At 41.0% G+C, this 24599-nt stretch overlaps 1 protein-coding gene across 1 annotated transcript in view; it reads left to right on the plus strand.

Moving 5' to 3' along the window:
- The window catches only part of GFM2 (GTP dependent ribosome recycling factor mitochondrial 2), a 31077-nt gene continuing 6478 nt past the window's right edge, over positions 1 to 24599 (plus strand). The window contains exons 1-14 of the mRNA XM_065406557.1: positions 1 to 63; positions 701 to 788; positions 1779 to 1824; positions 2534 to 2631; positions 4959 to 5084; positions 7054 to 7142; positions 8337 to 8425; positions 9246 to 9306; positions 9549 to 9734; positions 18341 to 18421; positions 21064 to 21212; positions 22342 to 22482; positions 22568 to 22667; positions 23088 to 23277. Of these exons, the coding sequence (XP_065262629.1) occupies positions 1 to 63; positions 701 to 788; positions 1779 to 1824; positions 2534 to 2631; positions 4959 to 5084; positions 7054 to 7142; positions 8337 to 8425; positions 9246 to 9306; positions 9549 to 9734; positions 18341 to 18421; positions 21064 to 21212; positions 22342 to 22482; positions 22568 to 22667; positions 23088 to 23277 (1507 nt within the window). The remainder of the gene's footprint in view (positions 64 to 700; positions 789 to 1778; positions 1825 to 2533; positions 2632 to 4958; positions 5085 to 7053; positions 7143 to 8336; positions 8426 to 9245; positions 9307 to 9548; positions 9735 to 18340; positions 18422 to 21063; positions 21213 to 22341; positions 22483 to 22567; positions 22668 to 23087; positions 23278 to 24599) is intronic.

Consider the following 24599-nt stretch of genomic DNA (forward strand, 5'->3'; position numbering starts at 1 on the left):
ATGTTGAGAGTTCCAAGGAAATTTTCAGTGAATGTCCTGAAAGCATCAAGTTTGTGCAATAAGGTAAGCTTTTCTCAGATTTTTATTTGCCAGTGAGCATTTGCTCAATATTTTCTTTTAAGCAAAATGGGATACTGAGGCCAAACTGAATAAATATAAATATTTTAATGTCTGGAATGAAACTTAATATTCATTTTGTTTCAAATGTCAAAATAGATTTTTATTTTATAGTTTGTGGGGAAGCTCAGAAATATGTAGATGGGTTTTCGTGTGTATATCTTTACCTCAATAAAGTGGCAGTTTCTGTAAATGTTTTGGTTTATACTTGTAATTCCAGTGAGGTCCGGTATACGATTTTGCCTCACTCCTTGTATGTGTTTAAATACTGTTAATACTGACAGTTTATACTGATTTCAGTATAGTCTTTGACTTTGACTTGCATTTTCATTAGGCTTTACAAATTCTGCTGGGTATGGATTTGTTTTTGGTCTTTGACTCTAGCAAGTAATGCTGTGATGCCTGCAAGTGTCCAAAATATTATTCAGAATAGCTCACGTGGACGTATAATCAAATTATTCACACATCTATTGCTGCAGATATCGTTAATACTCATTTTAGGAAAAGGACAGTGCAAGAAGTTACCATAGTTTCCAAAAAGTATTTCCACAAAGTAACTCCTTTTAATTTTTTTTCTTTAAAGTGTATGTACTGCACATGGGCAAGAACAATGGTTGTAAAAAGATTAAAATCACAAAAATGTCATCAAAGAAATTACAGCTTTCCACCAGGTAATACTTTAAATTATTTTTTTATTTTTCTAACCTTGCCTTTCACTTACCTGTAGTAGAAAGAAAATAGAAAAAAAAATCCTAAATTATACTTTCTTATCTTATTGTTTTATAACCGTTGTGTGTAACATTTAGTATATCAAGCAGGAAAAGAGCAGCGTAGAGAAGAGACTTAAGTACAGAGGAGTGAGGCATTGCATAGTAGAGGGCATAAGAGGAAAATGTAAATCCTTTAGCAAAAATGAAAAAGAATCAGACCAGGAGCTAAGTGTTCTTGAGACCTGGCCTTTTGGCTTGAAGTACTCAGTAAAGATAGAATGGCTAGTAATATCAAAACCTGCCTTGAGCATGTAGCATGTGAAGAGAGATAGGGATTCCTGCTCAGAGAAAGAGGTTCTGAACTCCCTGAAGGACAGTTTCATTATTGAATCTTTGTTAAAAGGGGGCTGGTCAGAAAATTTCTGTGAAAACAAAAAATTAATTTAAATTTGCTTGTTAAATGGGGAGGACATCTCTAGTGGGGTCCAGTACTATTCAATATTTTCATTGAGAACTTGGGTAATGGAGTAGAGAGTTATGCTTATAAAATTTGCAGATGACAAAGGATTAGAATTCAAAATGACCTTGACAAATTGGAGTATTGGTCTGAAATCAACAGGATGAAATTTAACAAAGACAAGTGCAAGGTACTACTCTTGGGAAGGAAAAATCAAATTTACAACTACAAAATGGGGGAATAACTGGCTAGGCAGTAGTATTGCTGAAAAGGATCTGGGGATTATAGTGGATCTCAGAGTGAATATAAGACAACAGCGTGATGTACTTGAGAAAAAAGCAATACATTGTGGGATGTATTAATGGGTGTCATATGTAAGACAAAGTAGGTAATTGTCTTACTCTTCTCAGCAGTGGTGAGATCTCAGGTATCATTCATAGACTGGGAATTTAAGTTTTGACCATTGCTTTTTTTTTTTTTTTTTCCTGCAATAGGAGATGTCAAATCTTTGCGTTCTATCATTACCCCTCCTATATCTAAGTAAGTACTGCTTATTTTCAGTTTGTAAGCAATAGATATGATGATGTTGGGGTGTGTTGCAAAAGAACCATAGAATACTGTAGTGACCACTGCTTCAATCTGCTCATGTTCTAAACTGCACTCGATAGCAGTTTTTTTTTTTTTTATGGGGAATCGGGGATATATTCTGGGAATAAATGTAAGGAGGCAGGAACCAATTGTGAAGGGGGTTTCAGGTTGGTAGAATTGGGAGTCTTTCCATTGACTTAAATGGGCCCTGGATTGAACCCTCAGTGGAAAGGTCAAAGTGTATACTGATTGACTTCCAATCTGTTCTGATCTTGGTAGGAATGGTTGCTAGTGAGAACTTAGTGGCATACAGTCTAGCTGTCTGTTCTCTGATTCCAGTGCTTGATATCTGAATATAAACTGTAGTACAAACATGCGTTCGCTGGTTTTTAATCTTCTTAGTATTGTGCCCATTTGTTTTAAAAATGGGTGATTAGTGGTGATGTGGAAGAAAGCCCGGAGCTGTATTTCTACCATATTTTAACATTGAAATGTTACGAGTATATACACTACAGTTATGCACTAACTACATCATTTGTGCAGTGAATGGGGAAAAAAGCTACCTCTGGCTGTTGATCATGAAGTCATAAAATTGATCACAATCACAATATTTTTGAATAAAAAACCATTTACATTAAATGCCTTTGCTTGTTTTATGCAGGATCCGTAACATTGGCATCATGGCTCATATCGATGCAGGGAAAACTACAACCACAGAGAGAATGTTATACTATTCCGGATACACAAGAGCACTGGGAGGTTAGAACTGCTGTTTTTATTTTAGTAGGTTTGAGAAATTTAGCAAAAAATTAATATAAAATTAGAGGTTGTCCTGTAGAATATGTTGTATAAAATATAATCTGTCATTTTGATATTATACTGAAATACAATGAAAGCACGATGCATATTTCATTATATAGAACAATGTATAACACTAGGGCAGTAAGAATCTTGACAGGTTCTCAGTTTTTAATTCTTAACCCAATTAAAAGCTGTTTAACTTCAAATTTCAGGATCCCCCTGGTTTATGTATTTTGTATTCTTCACAGAATGTTCTAGCCAAACTCCGATGGAAATGCTAGCGAGATCCTCAATTTTGCTCCAGCATGCCAAGTAACAAGGACAAAGTGGTATAAAAAGTCCCTAAAAGCCTAATATCTGTCCAGGGAATGATTTTCCTGGCACAGGAACTGGAACAGAAAGCTTTGAGGCTGCATTCTTTGTAAGCCTGGACATAGAGGGGCATGATGGAGGGTAGACTATAGCAAAGTTTCTGGGCAGCACCTGTTGCCCCTAAGGCAGCCCAAAGAAGCTGCTTAGACGGTCCCAGCCTATCTCCAGCCCTTGGAATAGCTCAGTTTCGGAAAAGTGGCACAAACCTGGCTTACTTTAGCCTCCCACCCTCCTGGGTTGTGAGTTCTGTGCTGCACCTGTTAACTGGAACATCACAGAGTCCCAACCATTGATTCTACAAAAATAAAGCATCCATGAATGTTCAGCAATTGGGATCTCTGGCGTAGCTGAACATTCTGACACACTCATTTGGGAAAGAAGTGCTGTCACTTTGACAGTAACAGTATTTACCCAAAAGCAGCTTTAATATATATTTTAAAACATTAAAATAAATAGTAATCAGGGTGCATATAGTGATATTCCTTTTTGTAATAGCGCCTTCTGTTCACAGTTTGGGTTTTGTCTTGCTATTTAAATTTTGCACAGTGACTCTTCAGTAGCAAAAACAATGTTGTTGGCAGCACTTCAGTGTAGTTTTCCTCCCTGAGTTGGTTGAGAATTTATCAAGTATTCCACCAAAAATACAATTGGAATTTTAAAATTAGGATGCTGAATTCTCTTTCCTGTGTTCATTTAGGCTGGTGTCTGAGAACAGCATTATGAGTGGGGTATAATTATACCTAATTATAAACGAGCAGGCATACAGGATGAGAAACGAAGTATAAAAGAAATTAATATTTAGGAGAAGGAATAGGTACATCTGTGTTAAAGTGTTTTGGCTTCTTACTGCTGGGAGGGTTTTGTATTAGTATATCAAAGAAGCAAATGCGAATGAAAGCAAGAAAGATTGAATAAATACAATTGGGGAATAGTCCCTGGCCCTGGATTCCCCATGCAGCAAGAAGCTGAAGTAGCTGGCTCTACACAACCTCCTGGCCTGGCCTTGGCATAGGCAGTATTTTGTGGGAAAGATGTGTGGCAGGAGCACTGCTGTGCTCCGATGATATCCAGCTGCTGGAAACTATTGGGGGCTATCTGCCAATACAACTTAAAGTAGCTCTGAGACTGTTTTAAAATTACATGGGAGTTGGGGGAGCATAAACCAGCCCATATCAATCCACAGGACTGAGGGGAGTGAACAAAAAGGTGGCATAAGTGTACCATTCCTTGGCTGCATTCAGCAGTGTTCTGCCACAGTTGAGGATTCAGTCACAAGTGGGGGGGTGGGCTTTATTAAAAATTTTTTTTTTTAAAGAGCATTTGTTTTCTTTCTAAAGAGGAGGAGTTTAGTTATGAGCTGGCGTTATCAATCGGCTTATCATTCTATTCTATTAGTCTGGAAAAGAGAAGACTGCGGGGGGACATAACAGTTTTCAAGTATGTAAAAGGTTGTTACGAGGAGGGACAAAAATTGTTTTTCTTAACCTCTGAGGATAAGACAAGAAGCAATGGGCTTAAATTGCAGCAAGGGAGGTTTAGGTTGGACATTAGGAAAAACTTCCTAACTGTCAGGGTGGTTAAGCACTGGAATAAATTGCCTAGGGAGGTTGTGGAATCTCCATCATTGGAGATTTTTAAGAGCAGGTTAGACAAACACCTGTCAGGGATGGTCTAGATAATACTTAGTCCTGCCATGAGTGCGGGGACTGGACTAGATAACCTCTCAAGGTCTCTTCCAGTCCTATGATTCTATGTTTCCCTGAATCGGAAGCAATTTTCATGGCTAGGAAGTATACAGAGTAGATACGGTCTAGGAGAAATAATCATCATCTTTACTTTGGTCCAAGGCAGGTAATTCAAAATGTAAAGTTACGTGACCAAACTGAAATGGTGCATATGTTCATACTGATTAGATGTCGATGATGGGGACACAGTGACGGATTTCATGGCACAAGAGCGAGAACGTGGCATTACCATTCAGTCTGCTGCTGTTACTTTTGATTGGAAGGGCTATAGAATCAACCTGATTGACACACCAGGTACAGTATTTTGAATATGTTCTATCAGGCTTTCTCCTGTTGGTGGTAGGGAGGAGTAGATGGGCTCAGGTAGCTTAGAAAGTGAACCTTGGTTTTAAAGTTTTGTGCAATCTCAGAGGGTTCAGTTGATTGGATGCAGGACCCAACTGTTGCTGTGGTTTTATAAAGAACAGGTTAAAGAATATGTAGATAAGTTAGATGTATTCAAGTCACCAGAGCCTGATGAAATTCACTTTAGGATACTTAAGGAATTGGCTGAAGCAATTTTGGAACCATTAGCAGTTATCTTCTAGAACTCAGGGATGATGGGTGAGTTCTCACAGGACTGGAGAAGGGCCAACATAATACCTATATTTAAAATGGGGAACAAAGAAGACCTGGGAAATTATAGATCAGTCAGACTAACTTTGATACCTAGAAAGATACTGGAGCAATTTGTAAGCACTTAGAGGATAATGGGCTAATAAGTTATAACCAATGTGGATTTATCAAGAACAAATCTTGCCAAACCAACCTGATTTCTTTATTTAACAGAGTTACTGGCCTAGTGGATTGGGGGAGTGAGGGGGCAGCAGTAGATATGATGTATCTTGATTTGTAGTAAGCTTTTGGCACAGTCCCATATGACAGTCTCATATGCAAACTAGGAAAATGTGGTCTAGATGAAATTATTATAGAGAGGGGTGCATAACTGGTTAAAAGATGATACTCAAAGTGGTTAGTGGTTTGTTGTCAAACTGTGAGGACGTATCTAGTGAGTCTTGCATGGGTTAGTCCTGCATCTGATACTGTTCAATATTTTCATTAATGACTTGGATAATGGAATCGAGAGTGTTCTTACAAAATTTGTGGATGATACCAAGCTGGGAGGGATTGCAAGCACATTAGAGGACAGGATTAGAATTCAAAAGAACCTTGACAAGCTGAAGCTGAATTGCTCTGAAATCATCAAGATGAAATTCAAGTAAGACAAGTACAAAGTACTACACTTGTGAAGGAAAAACTCAAATGTACAACACAAAATGGGAAATAACTTGCAAGGCAGTAGTACTGCTGAAAAGGATCTGGGTGGATCACGAATATAAGCCAACATTGTGGCACAGTTGCAGAAAAGGCTAATATTCTGGGGTGAATTAATAGGAATGTTATATGTTAGATTGGAGGTAATTGTCTTGCTCTATTTGGCACTGGTGAGGCCTTATCTGGAATACTGTGTCCAGTTCTGGTTGCCACAATTTAAAAAAGTTGTGGACAAATTGGAGAGAGCCCAGGGGAGAGCTACAAAACAGGGCCGCCGGGGGGGGCAAGTGGGGCAATTTGCCCCGGGCCTTGCAGGGGCCCCCATGAGAATGTAGTATTCTATAGTATTGCAACTTTTTTTTATGGAAGGGGCTCCCGAAATTGCTTTGCCCCAGGCCCCCTGAATCCTCTGGGTGGCCCTGCTACAAAAGGAATATAAGGTTCAGAAAACCTGATTTACGAGGAAAGGTAATAAATATTGGGTGTGACTAGTATTGAGAAAAGAAGACTGAGGGGGGACCTGATAACATTCTTCAAGTATGTAAAGGGCTATTATAATGAGAATGGCAAGCAATTGTTTTCCATGATGGTCGGCCAATAAATTATATGCTTAATCTGCAGCAAGGGAGATTTAGATTAGATATTAGGCAAAACTTTCTAACTAGGTTATGGAATCTTCATCACTGGAGGTTTTTAAGAAGAGTTTAGAAAAACACCTGTCTGGGGTGGCCTAGGTATACTTGGTCCTACCTCAGCACCGGGGCTGGACTTGATGATCTCGCAAGGTCCTATGATTCTGTAATGAGTATATGTGAGCCTATAACATTGGATGTGAGCATTTTTATAAACTTAAAGAAGTGTTGCCATTCTAACTTGGTGAAAAATGTTATATCTAACTTATTACTTTTACCTGTTTTACATTATGCACTGTCATAATTCAATCATTTAGGTCACGTGGACTTTACGGTGGAAGTTGAACGTTCCCTGAGAGTGCTGGATGGTGCAGTGGCTGTATTTGATGCTTCTGCTGGTGTGGAGGTAAAAATTACTCCCAGTGAAGATTTTGCAACATGTAATGACTTAAAATAGGCTCAGGTAGCTTCCTCTGAGACCCTGTTCTGTGTTAGTGCGGTTTATGCTCTGATGGCTTCAGACAGTCAAAATTTGGTTTCAGACAGCCAACCTAATTTTGAGATCTGATTTCATGTGGAAATTACAATTTTCTGTGGTATTGAGAGCTTTCTTGTTCCTGATGACAGGGCAAAAGTAAGTGTTTTCACCATTGGTCTTTTGTAACAGATACAGAGCTTGAGATCATTAAGACGTTTTGGCTAGCTTCATCTGTGGGAAGAAATAAGTAGCTGTTTATTTCTCACATCGAATTTAATTGTAGAGAATTACTTTAATTCTCAGCCAGAATGCTGTTTCTCCTTGGAGGTTCTCCAGGTCCCGCTTGGAGCGTCTAGTATGATGATCAGATCAGAGTGCAGAAGTCTTGGGGACAGGCCAGAATTTGTGTTTCCTTTGTGGCACCCTATGTGCTGCCATGTTGGAGAGAAGCTTTTGATCAACAACAACAAAAATAGATCTTAAGGGTTCTATTAATCTACTAATACATGGAACAGTATGAACTTCCCCCATGTGTTAAGAGACTAGACTTCAATATTTGAACTATTTCTAATATACCCGATTTTAATTTGCTTTAATAAAAAATATTAGAAATGCCCAGCAATGTGCAAGTTGTATTGATTGCTGCTGTTATGCCAACCCAGTTGCAGTAAAAATTGGTGGCCTATCCATAGGTATACAAGTGTTTACTTTGTGTGCACTTCGACATGTTAGCAGTAATATTTATAGTGTGTATACGTATTAGGTTTTTATTCCTTATGGAATCCCCCACATCACTTAGATTGCTTCCATTTTCCCCTCATTTTATCCCTGACATCCTCGAGGCCCCAACCTGGGGGGTCACAGTCATTCCTTCCAGCTTTGAGAAGACTGGATGGGACAAGGCTCATTTTGGAGCCTATCAATGCTGCAGTTTAACAGGTCAAGGAGTAGCGGCTGAGCAGTTCAATGCAGTTCCTTCCCCTGCATATGCTGATCTCGCTGCTTTTGCAGCAAGGGAGCAAGAGTTCAAGATGAGAAAACGAATCTGGGTCTCGTACATCAGTGAGCTGCCATTCGGCCACCAGGGCAAGCATTTTGAAGTTTTCTGTCATTTTTCTTTAGGCACAGACTCTAACAGTATGGAGACAAGCAGACAAGCATCATATACCACGAATTTGTTTTTTAAACAAGATGGACAAAAATGGGGCAAGGTATAAACGATAAGCACACTACAGGGGGCTGGCTTGGGAGAATATTTCTAATTATAATTAAGGCTAAGTTTTTTGTCATGGATATTTTTAGTGAAAGTCAGGGACAGGTCACAGTCAATAAACAAAAATTCACGGAAGCCCATGACCTGTCCCTGACTTTCACTAAAAATAGCCCTGACAAAAGGGGTAGGCCGGTTCTGCACCCACTGCTGCTGAGGCTCCCGGGTCACACACTGCTGTGGCCCGCAGGGTTGGGCTGCTGCGGGGTCCCCTTGCCCCTAAGCAGCTGGGAGCTGCAGGGTCCCCCAGCCACTGGCCACGACTGGGAGCTGCAGGGTCCCCCGTGGAGTCCCCGCTGGCTGGGCAGCTGCGGGGTCCCGCCATGGCTGGGCAGCTGCGGGGGGTCCCCAGCCACGCCCTGGGCAGCTGCAGGGAGTCCGCCAGCCCCTTGCCACAGCTGGGCAGCTGCGGGTCCCCCCACCAGGACGGGGGCTGGGAGCTGCAGGGGTGGGGCTGGCTGGAAGCTCCAGCTCTGGAGCAGAACATGTCATGGAGGTCAGTGGAAGTCATGGATTCCATGACATAATCGTAGCCTTAATTATAATGAAGCGGAACATTTTATGAAGTAGAGTTGGAAATATCACAGTGGGGGTGGCCAGCAAAAAAATTATAATGCTAAATCTTATTCAAAAGATATATTTTTTTAATTGTGGAACTAGTTTTGCAGTAAATAAGAAATATTAAACCAATGGATAAACTGATGTATATCATTAAAGTGGGCTAACTCTTCTTTTTAACATCTGTCATTTTTTTAATGTAGTTTTACTTATGCTGTTGACAGCATCAAGCAAAAGTTGAAGACAAAACCTTTGCTTTTACAGGTAAACTAAGAAATGTAATGTTAATTATTTTTGAACTTTATTTTTATTGTTATAAAATATAAACAACAAACAAAACAGTTATAAATACTTTCACACAATGGAAATAGGATATAAATAACAAAATTCAATGCTCATTATTTGTCGTATTAATAATTTTACTGTTGAACAAATCTGCATGTGACTGGTAGATTTATATTCATACTAGTGTTTCCTAATTGTGTAATTTTCCTTTTTCTTTACAGTTGCCAATTGGTGAGGCCAAGACCTTCAAGGGACTGGTTGATGTAGTGACCAAGGAACAAATTATTTGGAACCCTGCTTCTAGTCTGGATGATGGAAAAGTTTTTGAGCAAAAACCCCTGATAGAAACTGATGATCCTGAATTGCTAAAGGATGTCAGAGATGCAAGAAATGCCTTAATAGAACAAGTAAAGTTTCTAAAGTAAATATGTAAAGTACTTAAAAATATATTAATTTTTAAAATACTCTGTATTAGGGCTGTCGATTAATCACCGTGAACTCACATGATTAACTCAAAAAAAAATTTCAATTAATCACAGTTTTAATCACACTGTTAAACAATAGAATACCAATTGAAATTTATTAAATATTTTGGATGTTTTTCTAAATCTTCATATATATATTGTATTCTGTGTTACACAACTGCACTCAAAAACAAAACAATGTAAAATTTCAGAGCCTACAGGGCCACTCAGTCCTACTTCTCGTTCTGACAATCACTAAGACAAACAAGTGTGTTTACATTTATAGGAGATCATGCTGCCCTCTTCTTATTTACAATGTCACCAGAAAGTGAGAACAGGCATTTGCCTGGCACTTTTGTAGCCGGTATTGCAAAGTATTTACATGTCAGATATGCTAAACATTCGTATGCCACTTCATGCTTCAGCCACCATTCCAGGGGACATGCTTCCATGCTGCTGATGCTCATTAAAATAATGTGTTGATTAAATTTGTGACTCCTTGGGGGAGAATTGTATGTCTCCTGCTCTGTTTTACCCACATTCTGCCATATATTTCATGTTATAGCAGTCTTGGATGATGACCCAGCACATGTTCGTTTTAAGAACACTTTCACTGCAGATTTGACAAAACGCAAAGAAGATACCAATGTGAGATGTCTAAAGATAGCTACAGCACTCAACCCAAGATTTAAGAATCTGAAGTGCCTTCCAAAATCTGATTGGGACAGGGTGTGGAGCATGCTTTCAGAAATCTTAAAAGAGCAACACTCTGATACGGAAACTACAGAACCCGAACCACCAAAAAAACAAAATCAACCTTGTGCTGGTGGCATCTGACTTAGATAGTGAAAATGAACATGCGTCAGTCCGCACTGCTTTGGATTGTTACTGAGTAGAACTCATCATCAGCATGGACGCATGTCCCCTGGAATGGTGGTTGAAACATGAAGGGACATATGAATCTTTAGTGCATCTGGCACGTAAATATCTTGCGACACCGCCTACAACAGTGCCATGAGAATGCCTGTTCTCACTTAAAAATAATAAATAAATAAATTAAATTAATGGAGATATCCTACCTCCTAGAACTGCTCAAACCACTGAGCTATCCCTCCTCCCCCCACTTTCAGGTGATATTGTAAACAAGAAGCAGGTAGCATTATCTCCTGCAAATGTTAACAAACTTGTTTGTCTGAGCAATTGGCTGAACAAGAAGAAAGACTGAGTGGACTTGCAGGCTCTCAAATTTTACAGTATTTGTTTTATTTTTGAATGCCATTTTTTTTTGTACATAATTCTACATTTGTAAGTTCAACTTTCATGATAAAGAGATTGCACTCAGTACTTGTGTTAGGTGAATTGAGAAATACTGTTTCTTGTGGGGTTTTTTACAGTGCATATACTTGTAATAAAAAATAAATATAAAATGAGTGCTGTACACTTTGTATTCTGTGTTTGTAATTGAAATAATTATATTTGAAAATGTGGAAAACATCCAAAAATATTTAAATAAATGGTATTCTATTATTAACAGTGCGATTAATCACGATTAATTTTTTTAATCACTTGACAGCCCTATCTCAAGGCACTTCATGAACATTAATAAATTAGGGCCCAAACCTACTCTGACCAAAGTTGGTGACAAAGCTGCGAGTGACTTGGGCCCTTTAGTCTCACAACACCTATGTGATAACATAGGGATGACCAAACTAAAGTACAGAAAGATTAAATAACTTGGCCAAGTTCATGCAGGAAGTCCATGACAGAGCTGAGACTAGAAAAACCCATGTTTCCTAACTCCCAGTTCTTTGTGTTAGCTATCCTTCCCTTATGCAGATTGCAACTTTTGGAATCTTTTCAGCACTACTCTGTTATGAATACAAGGTATAAACTCAATCTATTTCTGTATAAAAATCTTAGAACACACAGGTGGTACAGTTGGCTCAGTTTAGGTTGCTACTTTTTGGGCCGAAACAATGAATACAGTGTCACAGTGGATCCTTCTGGCCTTAAATTCTGTGACATTTTAAACAGGGCATCATCTTTGTGAGTTGTCTGTTCAGCGAGTCTTTTTCCTGTGCTATAATTCTAATGTCACACACTCTGTCTTCGGAATAAACTCATAAATTGTAATAGAGGGGTTAGTCATATCTGAATGACTTTGCTGCATTTCATTGTTTATTCTCTCAAAATAGTGATTTTTGCATGCTGTTATCTCTGATATTTACAAGAGTAATAAATGTTGATTGGAGAACAAGGAAACTAAATGGATAGTTCTATAATTTCTAATATTTGTAGTTATGCAAGTTAAAATTGTGGTATAATCTGACTTATTCTAGTGGTCAAGGAAGAGCCTTCCACCCATGCATTTGTATCACTGGCTAGGTAGATTATTGTGGATTTTCAAATTCTTCTAAAACATCAGCTATGGGAGATGGAGATGAAGTGATTGGAGTGTCAGTCTGAGAGTTGGAAGATCTGTTTTACGTTCCTTGCAAAGTCACATCAGGAGGGTTATTTAACCACTTAGTTCCTCAAATTCTCCAGTTGGAAAAAGGGGGTGGTAGTGCTTCACAGTTTATCAAAGGGATTTACATTGGTATCATTAATAAAAAGCACTATATAAGGGCAGAGTATTTGTTTACCGGTCCTTCTCAGAAGCTGGATATAAGACCTGATGAACCAGTAATGTTGTTTGATTGGATAACTTTGTGCGAGAGCTGTCCACTCAACGCTGATCTAAAATATAATAGTTGGAATACAAATCTTGTGGAAAAACTTATAGTATTTTCCTTTCATTTAGTTAATGAAGTAAATATATTACTTTTCATGTTTTAGCTGATTGTCTATTTTCCCATATATATATATATATATATCAGTTTTAGATGATCAGTGGCTCTGTTAACCATTAGAGGGAGATAATCCTTTACAGCTGTGAAGCATTTATTCTAATTGAGCCCTTCACAGCTGTCACTGTTGGCTGAAATCTTTCAGTCTGAGGCCTGGTCTACACTAGGCTTTTATGTCGAATTTAGCGCCGTTACATCGAATTAACCCTGCACCCGTCCACACCACGAAGCTATTTAGTTCGACATAGAGCTCTCTTAAATTCGACTTCTGTACTCCTCCAAAACGAGAGGAGTAGCGCTAAATTCGAAATGGCCATATCGAATTAGGCTAGGTGTGGATGGAAATCGACGGTAATAGCTCCGGGAGCTATCCCACAGTGCACCACTCTGTTGACGCTCTGGACAGCAGTCCGAGCTCGGATGCTCTGATCAGCCACACAGGAAAAGCCCCGGGAAAATTTGAATTCCTTTTCCTGTCTGGCCAGTTTGAATCTCATTCCCTGTTTGGACAGCGTGGCGAGCTCAGCAGCACTGGCAACGATGCAGAGCTCTCCAGCAGAGATGGCCGTGCAATCTAATAGAAGGAGGGCCCCAGCATGGACTGATCGGGAAGTCTTGGATCTCATCGCTGTGTGGGGCGATGAGTCCGTGCTTTCAGAGCTGCGCTCCAAAAGACGGAATGCAAAGATCTACGAGAAGATCTCTAAAGCCATGGCAGAGAGAGGATACAGCCGGGATGCAACGCAGTGCCGCGTGAAAATCAAGGAGCTGAGACAAGGCTACCAAAAAACCAAAGAGGCAAACGGACGCTCCGGATCCCATCCCCACACATCCCGTTTCTACGAGGCACTGCATTCCATCCTAGGTGCGGCCGCCACCACTACCCCACCACTGACCGTGGACTCTGAGGATGGGATATTGTCCGCGGCAGGTTCCTCGTCGGACATGTTAGCGGACGGGGAAGATGAAGAAGGAGATGAGGAGGACGAGGCAGTCGACAGCGCTGGCACCGCTGATTTCCCCGACAGCCAGGAGCTCTTCATCACCCTTACCGAGATCCCCTACCAACCGTCCCCATCCCTTACCCCGGAGACAGAATCAGGGGAAGGATCAAGCAGTGAGTGCTTTAAATATCTAAACATTTATTTTTACAAGAACTAGAATATTTATAATATTAACAATGGCTGTTTATTAAAGTGCTTAAACATGTAAACAATTAACTGCAAAAAAACTGGAATATTTACAATCGTAACAAAGGGTTTTTCATGATTTGTCTGCCTTAGGCTCTTCACAATTTAGTCCCAAGTATTTAAAATTTTTTTTACAATGTCCGGTAAGTCATGATTATGCTGCCCAAGACGCTCCACTCTTTAGTCCCAGTGCACCTACGCGAAAATCCGGTCAATATGGCCGGGGATGGAGGCGAAATCCTCATAGGAGAACTCCTCGTAGGTCTCAAGAAGGTACATTTCCAGCCTGTTCATCAGGTTCCTGGGTAGGGCGATCTTATTGGGCCCTCCGTGGTAGGACACGTTACCGCGCCACGACACCATCAGATAGTCTGGTATCATCGCCCTGCAGAGCATAGCGGCAAACGGCCCTGGTTTCTGAAGGCTTTCTCGAAACATCCTTTCCCTCTGGGACTCCGAGATCCTCAGCAGGGTGATGTCGCTCATTACGCCCTGCTTTGAATTAGGGAGGGGAATGTTAGTATTGGGACTGCTTTACAGCCACGCGGTGGAGGGAGAGGGGCAGCATACAGGGATCTTTCCCTGGAACAGCCGCGAGGGGGTGGGACAGGGGCATAGTTCATGCTGTCCTGATTGCTGGCAGCAGAGACTGGCATTGCTTTCAATGTGAAAGGAGGCCAGTGCTACTAGTACAGTTTTAAGCAGCCAGAAGTCTACGGCTTACCATGATTGCACGCTACAGAAGTTCAGGTGTCCTGCCACGCTTCTCAGATAACTGCAAGACCACTGCAGGACCCCAGGCACTGAAGGCGATGGCCGAAAATTCGACCTTGTCCTGAGTGCGCATGTGAGAGGTGCAGTGCATGGTCTTGTTCACAGAGAAAGACTAGGTTCTTTGTACACAACTTCATTTATCTGTCTCAGGAATTCACTCCATTTTTCCCATTCACACAGACACATCTGCGACTGTCTCCCAACCCAGCCTGTCAGCACACTCCCAGAGGCTAGCGCAGATTAGGAGGAGGAAGAAGAAGACGCGGGAGGACATGTTCTCAGAACTAATGAGCTGTTCCCGAGCCCAGGCAGCCCAGCAGACACAGTGGAGGGAGAACTTGTCCCAAATGCACCGAGCAGTCATGGAACGGGAGGAGAGGTGGCGTCAGGAGGACCAGCAGGCTACTGAAAAGCTGCTTGGACTTCTGAGGGAGCAAACGGACACGCTCCGGCGCCTTGTGGATGTTCTGCAAGACCGGAGGCAGGAGGACAGAGCCCCGCTGCGGTCTATCTCTAACCGCCCTCCCCCGCCACCAAGTCCCACACCCCCCTCACCCAAAGTACAAAGAAGGAGGGGCGGCAAGGGCCGTTAAAACTTTCAGTCAACCCCTGCAGACTGCTCTAGCACTAGAAGGCTCTCATTCCCCAAAATTTTAAAAGTCCTTTCCTACACACCTCACAGAAGCCCCCGTGCAAGTTTCAACCCCCACGTTTCATGTGTGGTTCATAATAAAATATTCGTTTCTGTTAATTACTGTTTCCATGATTTTATTTTGGAGGAGAGTCTGTCTGAACGAGGGGAAGGGGCATGGTAATTGGACAGGACAGTCACCTTTACCAGGGTACAGAGGCGGGGTCAGGTCCAGGATCAGGACACATACCCAGTGCAGTGACTAGTGACCCTGTTCAATCTGGGAGGTGGTTTTCGTGTTCTGGGGGGGGGGGGGGGGTTGCTCTGTGACTTTGTGGCGGGGGAGGGCAGTTACAGATCTAATGCATCACAGAGCCCCGCAGCAGGGGAGCTGTAACCCTCCTCCCCCTGCCAGACAGTCACATAGCCGACACATACACGCTGTCCCGCCCAGGAGGGCTGGCAGGCTCTGTTGAAACAACCAGTCCACCACTGCGGAACCCGTCATTCCTGGAGTTTAGAAGCATCATTTGCATCACAACAGTAAACCCGCACCCCGCCACAGTCTGCGTCCCAGGTTTAAAACATTCCCGCGAAAACAGTAATAAAGACAACGGTGTTCATTAACAAAACAGAACAGATTTTATTTTTTGGGAAGGGGGTGAAGGGGGTATGTAACTGGAGAGGATAGTCAACGGTAACTGGGTAAAGAAACGGTGGCAAGTTCAGGTTCTGAGTCCACAAACTTAAAATTCACTGGTGACCCTGCTCAGTCTGGAAACTGTCTTTCAAAGCCTCCCGGATGCACAGTGCGTCCCGCTGGGCTCTTCTAATCTCCCGGCTGTCTGGCTGGGAGTAATCAGCAGCCAGGCGATTTGCCTCAACCTCCCACCCCACCATAAAGGTCTCCCCCTTGCTCTCACAGAGATTGTGGAGCACACAGCAAGCTGCAATAACAATGGGGATATTGGTTTCGCTGAGATCACAGCGAGTCAGTAAGCTTCTCCATCTCCCCTTGAGACGGCCAAAAGCACACTCCACCACCATTCTGCACTTGCTGAGCCGGTAGTTGAACAGTTCTTTTTCTGTGTCCAGGGCGCCAGTATAGGGCTTCATGAGCCAGGGCATTAGCGGGTATGCTGGGTCCCCGAGGATCACTGTAGGCATCTCCACATCCCCAAGAGTTATTTTGTGGTCCGGGAAGTAAATACCTTCCTGCAGCCTTCTAAACAGACCAGAGTTCCTGAACACGCGAGCGTCATGAACCTTGCCCGGCCATCCAACGTTGATGTTAGTAAAACGTCCCTTATGGTCCACCAGTGCTTGCAGCACCATTGAAAAGTAGCCCTTTCGGTTGATGTACTGGCTGGCCTGGTGGTCCGGTCCCAGGATAGGGATGTGAGTCCCATCTATAGCCCCACCGCAGTTTGGGAATCCCATCGCGGCGAAGCCATCTATGATGGCCTGCGCGTTTCCCAGGGTCACTACCTTTGACAGCAGTACCTTCACGATTGCCTTGGCTACTTGCATGACAACAACCCCCACGGTAGACTTGCCCACGCCAAACTGGTTCGCGACTGACCGGTAGCTGTCCGGCGTTGCGAGCTTCCAGAGGGCTATGGCCACTCGCTTCTGGACAGTCAGGGCTGCTCGCATCCGGGTGTCCTTGCGCTTCAGGGCAGGGGACAGCAACTCACAAAGTTCGAGGAAAGTCCCCTTCCGCATGCGAAAGTTTCGCAGCCACTGGGATTCATCCCAGACCTGAAGCACTATGCGGTCCCACCAGTCCGTGCTTGTTTCACGGGCCCAGAATCGCCGTTCCACAGTATCCACAAGACCCATTGCCACCGTGATGTCCTCGGCACTGGGTGTCGTGGTTTCAGACAGGCGTGTGCTACTCTCGGAGTTCAGGTCCTGACCCCGGTGCCGTAGCCTCCTCGCCTGATTTCTCTCTATCTGCCTCAGTGAAAGGTCGATGATGAGCTGCGATGCGTTGACAACGGCCACAACTGCAGCGATGGTCACAGCGGGATCCATGCTCGCAGTGCTGTGGCGTCCGCGCTGTCACTGACCAGAAAAGTGCGCGAACTGATTTCCCGCCGGCGCTTTCAGGGAGGGAGGGCGGGAGTGACGGTTGGATGACGACAGTTACCCAAAAGCACCCTCGACACATTTTTTTACCCAGAAGGCAATGGCGGCTCGACCCAGAATTCCAATGGGCAGCGGGGACTGCGGGAACTGTGGGATAGCTGCCCACAGTGCACCGCTTCCAATGTCGACGCTTGCCCCGTTAGTGTGGACTGACAAAGTCGAATTACTGTCCTTAGTGTGGACACACACGTTCGACTTTGTAATATCGATTCCACATATTCGATTTAACTAAAATCGAACTACTCTCGTAGTGTAGACATACCCTGAGAGATGATGAATGTGCATTATCTGTCGGTCTAATACATTGTCCAGCAACTTTAAGTCAGCCTGCAGTTCTCGCTTCTTGAAGAACCATTTTCCTTGAGGCTCTGTTTTTCCCCGTTGTGGATTCACTCCCCAGACAATCCCCCAAAATCCCAGATAGCTCTCTAAAGTACCTAAAAGGGTCTGAAAAAGCTTGTCCTAGGTAGTAAAAGCAGTTGTGGCTAGGTAGAGATGCATATTAGCAAGTTGGACATTTTAGCGTTTAATGTTCATTTATTGTTTCAAAGTTTTCTTTCCTCATAACACAGCAGATTGCTTTAGTCTACTTTTTTTTATTTGGTAGTATACTAAAGTATCTATTATTATAAACTAACAGATTCCGTAACATAAGAGGGAAACATTCATTTTAACAATGTGTTTAAAATTGCAATTTTTAAAAATAAAACAGCTTTTATTCAAAGTTCAGCTTCTCAATAACTCATATTCCATCAGTGGTGTTAGCTAATCTTGTCAATTTTTCAATTTTATTGTAATAAATGTAAATTATATTTGCAAGACTCTGAATCCGTGATCTCCAATGTTTGCAAAAGCTTCATTCTGCATTAGTTTTCTGGCTCAGATAGCTAGTATTGCTGGGCCAACTGTGGAATAGTATAGTTACAGATAATGCAGAAATATTCTCTCTTGCAGGTTGCAGATCTGGATGATGAATTTGCTGAGCTGGTTCTAGGAGATTTTAGTGAAAATTTTGACTTACTACCAGCTGATAAGGTACATTTTTACCATCCAGTTACTATGACTGTATGTTTTTACCAGCTGTCATTCTGATTTTTTTTTCCTGTTGTGCATATGGATTAAGTGTGATGTAGCAAGCATGCATTCTGTGTTGACCAGTGCTAAAATAAATAAATAAATACATGTTTAAATTTCAGACTTAAGCTACTGTAGCCAGCTGTAGATCATGTGAAGAAGTGTTTCCTTTTGTTTTGGTACCAAAGCATTAAGCCAATTTAGATGGTGATTAAAGTGCTGTGAATTTAACAAGCAGTATTATACTCAAACTGTATAATGAAAGGATTCATCTGATATTGCTATTGAATCTGATTCTCAAACATGTTGGACACAATTAATAAAAATAAGTTAATTTTATTATGGGTGATTTTTGTTTAAAGTTACCTGGATATTGGAGGAAGAGGCTAAGGAAGGGAAAATAGAACATCCTATGCAGCGGGCCAGTTTCTGCTTTGAGCGGGTCTGGATTTACACCAGTGTAATTGAGAGCAGAATCTGGTTGGTGTGAATTGAGGGGATGTTCAAACATCCCAGGATGGATGTCTGACACAGAGCTCCTTGATTGACTTTCCTCTTATAGGGGAAAATAGTGACAGCCTTATTACCATTTATTATTACCACCGCCACCTTAGTGCCTATGGGGCCATTGTCATAGACAAGGACCACGTTGTGCTAGGTGCTTTACAAACACACAACAAAAAGATGGTCCTTGCCTTGTGTGACTTTTGTTGTTGTTGTTCTGAAGTCATGGGATCTGGGGCCGAGGGGCTCTTATCTGTTGCAGCACCTAAACAGGCAATTGTTTTATAGTCTGATCCATAGCAATTTGGAGTCAGAGGAAAGACTCCAATGGCCTTTGGATCAGGGTCTTGGAGGAGGCTACTGTTTTTGAACAATTTTGTTACACTGATGAGTTTTGTACAACTGTATTTACAGTACTTTGAAATACTCTCTAACCTTCCTGAGATCAAATATAGACCTACAATCCCCTTTAAAATGTAAGGAAAGCAATTAAAATGTGGGACACAGTATTATCACTTGTACATTCCAACAGAAAGGTTAACTGTTAAAAATCAAAACAAGCAAGGGTGGAGCAATTTTAAATCAAGATCATTTTATTTTTAATTTTAATATCAGGGATATAAATCAGGTGGAGGCTTTGTAATAAAAATAAAATAAAGCTAATTTTAAAATTTGTGCTGTTGCAACTTTAGATTAGAATTTATAATGAACTACATTATAAAGTCTGGATTTTTTTTTTTTAAGCCACTGTAAGAATATCTTACTGAGACTTATAAAACTCCTATAGGCAAAATTCAAAATATTGAAAATCAAGGCCCTAACACTGTAACATTGAACCAGGTACTCAACTTTGCTCATACAAATAGCCCCATTGACTTCAATAGGACTTCTCATGTTGCACATGTACATAAGTGTTTGCAGCATCAGGAGCTAAAATTGTATTTAAAAAAAAAAAAAATTCTCCCCAAAAGTATTTCACTTCAAAACAGATTGCTTCATTGTTCACATTGAAAGGGTATTTAGATTTCCACTAAGTAATTAATTGTGAACTTACTTTGTACAAACATACCAACATTTTTCAAAAACAGGAGTCTAAAGTTAGACTCCTAAGCTCATATTTAGGCATCTACAGGTAAGGTTTTCAAAAGCACCTAACAGTATGTCTACACAGCAAAAAAAGACTCTCGGCAGCAGGTCAACTCAGAGCCCTATGGGGGTAAAAATAGCTGTGTAGACGCTTAGGCTAGAGCCTGGGCTCCGAGCCTGAATGTCTACACACGGGTATCTTTAGACCCATAGCACGAGCCTCGCAAGCCTGCCTCAGTTGATTCGGACTCTGAGACACGCTGCTATGGATTTCCCGCTACCATCTCCCTCCTTCCTCCGCCCCTCCCCCCCCCCGGTAGTTGTACCCTAAGTGATTCAGGAGCACAAGTCCCATTGACTTCAAACCGCAAACCCTGATGGAGGAGTATAGCCTGTCTGAAGCATGTCCACTTTCACTTTCTTCACTTGTGATAGTTACGATCTTATTTATTTTTGTTGGCAAATACAGTATTGGGCTATTTGCATGTCAATTTTGTGTTTGAGTATGTGGTGTTCTCACAGTAAGGCTGTAATAATGGCCTTGGACTTGTTTTTTTCAGGGTAGATGAGCACTTTTACTATGAAATTTCTCAGAAAAAAAAATCTCTAACTGAAATTTTACTAATACTTAGGAAACTAATGAAAGAAACAAGTGGAAAACATCCGCTTCAGCCATTTAAGACTAAAAAATGGAAATATAGTAAAGAACTAGCAACATATAAATAAAAGAAATTTGATTAAAATTTAAATAATTTCTTAATTTAAAACAGGATTTTTAAAAATCATGACTTTTGTCCACCCAGAAACCACCTGATTTGTAATCTACAGTTACTACAAATTATAGGTGTGGTTCTGTGAGGAAAAACTCCCATTCAAATCAGTGGAAAGCCCATGTGTGGAGGTTTCTGGAATTGTGCCTTAATTTTCCTCACTGCTTCCCTGTATTCAATTTTTTTTTTTAAAGGCTAAGTCATAAATACATGAATTGAAAATACTCTTCTCTCCTTCTGCAGTTACAGTCTGCTGTACGTAGAGTAACGCTGGCACAGAAAGCAGTACCTGTATTCTGTGGAAGCGCATTGAAGAATAAAGGAGTACAGCCTTTACTGGACGCCGTTACTATGTACTTACCTGCACCTAATGAGCGTTCCTATGACTTTCTGTAAGTGTAATGAGAAGATAAAGTAATTTATCTGTTTGGGAAAATGAATTGATAAAATTACATTATTCTACATTTTCTCCTTGTAGAATTGTTTGTGATTTCCAAAATTGGGGTATATTTTTTAAAGTGTTTACTGAGGGTTTTTTTTTTTATCCAGTAGGAATGCCATTTTACACAGGGAATAAAACTAAGATGTGCAGTCATAAAAATATACTTGAGTACTGAAGCTACTTGGTCAGTACTATCCAAAGCATGTGTGTATTTTTGACTGCAAAACTTGTTTAATCATAATTTATAGTTGTAAACCACCTTTCATCTGTGGATCCACGTGTTTTACAAAGGTGTGTAAATATTATTCTCCATTTTGTAGGTGTGGAAACTGAGACACCAAGAGGTTAGGTGACTTGCCAAGATTATGCAGTGTGTTAGCAATGAAGCTGAAAATAAAATCTAGGTCTCTTCTCTATGTAGTTCTCTAATTGCTGTTACTCATTGTTTAAAAAATAAAAGAGGGGAAAAAGAGAAGTAGGTACGCCCATCCCTTAACTGATTTGTCTGAATGAACTGCTACTATTTCAAAGTTACGTGCATTTAAAAGCCATATATGTGAATTATTATTTCATGGTCTTCCAGGTTTGATGCTTTTGAACTGGTGCATTCTGGTTGTTAATAGGAGCAATCATTGACTAGGCATTGTTATGAAGTAGCCTGGGGTACTCCAAGACGACCTTCCTGCAGAGCACAAATGGCACAAAGGGCCTAGCATGAGCCGCCTTCAGTTCTTAATTTCACCTCAAAAAAGTATCTGATGTTCACCATACTCCTGAAAAGCCCAATAGGGAACATCTCTAATATCCACTGATTTACATCATATTTCAGCACATCTATTTTTACTATTAGTGGGATTACCTAGAGTAATCCCAATTGTGTAAATTTATATGCTGTTTAAAAATAAAATAAAAAAATCTGCCTCTGAATTAATAGTTACAAATACCAAACACACGGTATCTTAAATGAGTGGAAATGTAGCTAAAACTGGAACTAGGATGTCTTTTGTTGTTTTTGCTTTTGTTTTTTGTTAATGAGTTGTATGAGGTTGCTCTTCTCATTCGTTGCTTATGTTTTGCAGGCCGTGGTACAAAGATGACTTGTGTGCCCTGGCATTTAAAGTTCTTCATGATAAACAACGTGGGCCATTAGTTTTTATACGCATTTACTCAGGCACAATGAAACCTCAATCAGCTGTATATAACATCAACAAAAATTGCACGTGAGTAGGAGTGAGATGAGAGATGTTCATTGAAGCATTGGCATTTGTATTTGAGTAGTAGATAACCTGAGTAATTCATTTGCAGAGAGAGAATGAGTCGCCTTCTGCTGCCTTTTGCTGACCAGCAAATAGAAATACCTTCACTAATGCCTGGCAATATTGCCCTTACTGTTGGGCTAAAACAGGTAAAAGAAGACATTTGATTCTCAAGAGAGTTTATTTGAAAAGCTACTTACCACATAAATGAGATACAAGATCATGTTTTAGTTTCAAATATTTTTAGCTTTTAAAGTTATAAAATACTTAAATTCACTTTATTTCAGTTATTAATTTTTTATACATGTAGTTGATCTATTTCCTCTGGTTTCTGTATGTTGTCTTTTAAAAATATAGTCACTTTGGCATAGAAAAACTATTATTAAAAACTCAGCTGGTGCTGAACAGACAGCTATGCAATTAGAGCTTCTGATGTCCTTCTGAATCTGGTTTTAATTTAATTATGCAAAGAGAACCTATAGTAATTACTTAGTTTTTATCATGAAGAGCATTAAAAAAACAATTATTTGCAAACAACCTGATGTCATTTGATGTTTGGCGTACTTTAGAGTGCCACTGGAGACACCATTGTTTCATCAAAGGCCTCTGCTGTGGCTGCAGCCCGTCGAGCTGGAAGAGAGGTTGGGAGAAAGCCTGGCTGTAACAGTGAAGTAGAGAGCCTTTTGTTAGCTGGCGTAGAGATCCCCGAGCCGGTCTTCTTTTGTACAATAGAACCACCTTCGATGTCCAAACAGCCAGGTACAACACAGCTACTAAAGCAGTTTTAGAGCTATACTATACTATACCCTTGATCTGTGCACGCGCATACAGTTGATGTAATTGAATTGCATGCGTGGATCAGTAACACAGTAAGGCCCTTAATGATTTTGCATAAGTGCTAAATTTTATAATTTGAGGGTACTTTGCTACTATTCTTTTCACGATTTTTTTGGTCAGATCTAAAGATTAGATGATGGGTTCTTACCTCATTTTGGAAGGCGGGAAAGCTGCACTTTTGTCTTCCTACATCCATTCCCACTTGCACAGTTAGCTTTGTGATATCCAGCCTCTTGCTGAGAGAGGCAGGGTATTGTAATGTGTGCAATATGTTTGACTGAAAGTACACTTCCAAATCTAGGTACTTTCTCCAGTCAGCACTATCCACCACCCTCTATGGCCTTTATCTCCACTGATCAGGAGTCTGGAAGTCACTTACCACAATTCACCCACTCTTTCATAGACATCTTTCAGAGAACCTGATGGGCAACTTTGGGTCTTTGATTCTGGAAACCCTCTTTTCTCTCTCCTTAGCCCGACAAAGCCTAGATTTGTTGACTATCAGGACTGGTAGCATGTCCATGTGGTCTCCTGGATTCTAGTGGAATTGGAGGGAAGGGGTGCAGAATGATAGAGTGGATTGTCTGGGTATTGATCTTTTGATTACAATCTTTGGAAAAAACCTACAACGTTCATAAACAAGTCCAAACTATTAGTTTATTACGTTATTTTGGAGTTGCTGTCTTCTAGTAGTTAGAGCAGAGGATGGGGAGTCAGGAGATCTAGTTTGTATTTTGAACTCCACAACTGACTCACATTGAAACCAGAGGCAAATCATTTAATTTTTGTGCTTCAGTGTCCCAATCTGTAAAATGGGGATATTTACCCATCTTGATAAAGTGCTTTCAGATTCTCTGAGGAGCTATAGAAGTGCCAAATATTACTTTGACAACAGGCATTTTTTTTAAACTTGTACACCAGTTACTTTATTACACCTTGTTTAACTCGAGAACCCATTACTTTGAAATGAGGCAAACTACAGTTCTATACTTTTCTTGTAAAGGCCACCTTGACAAGGTTATACTATGTGCATGGGGTAAAGAAACCGACTTCTTCAGTTACCAAAGCACTTTATCTGGTGTCAGATGCCTCAGATAACTGGAGAGTATCCAGGTGAGAATTATCTCTGACTAAAGCTGATTTCTAGTGTCTGAATATTATGGCCAAAATCTCTTGTTGTATGACCCTACAATACCACTGAAGATAGAATCTGATCCTATGGGTGAACACTTCAGATCGCTACT

This window comes from Emys orbicularis, chromosome 6 (assembly GCF_028017835.1).
Source record: "Emys orbicularis isolate rEmyOrb1 chromosome 6, rEmyOrb1.hap1, whole genome shotgun sequence".
Classification (NCBI taxonomy): Eukaryota; Metazoa; Chordata; order Testudines; family Emydidae; genus Emys; species Emys orbicularis.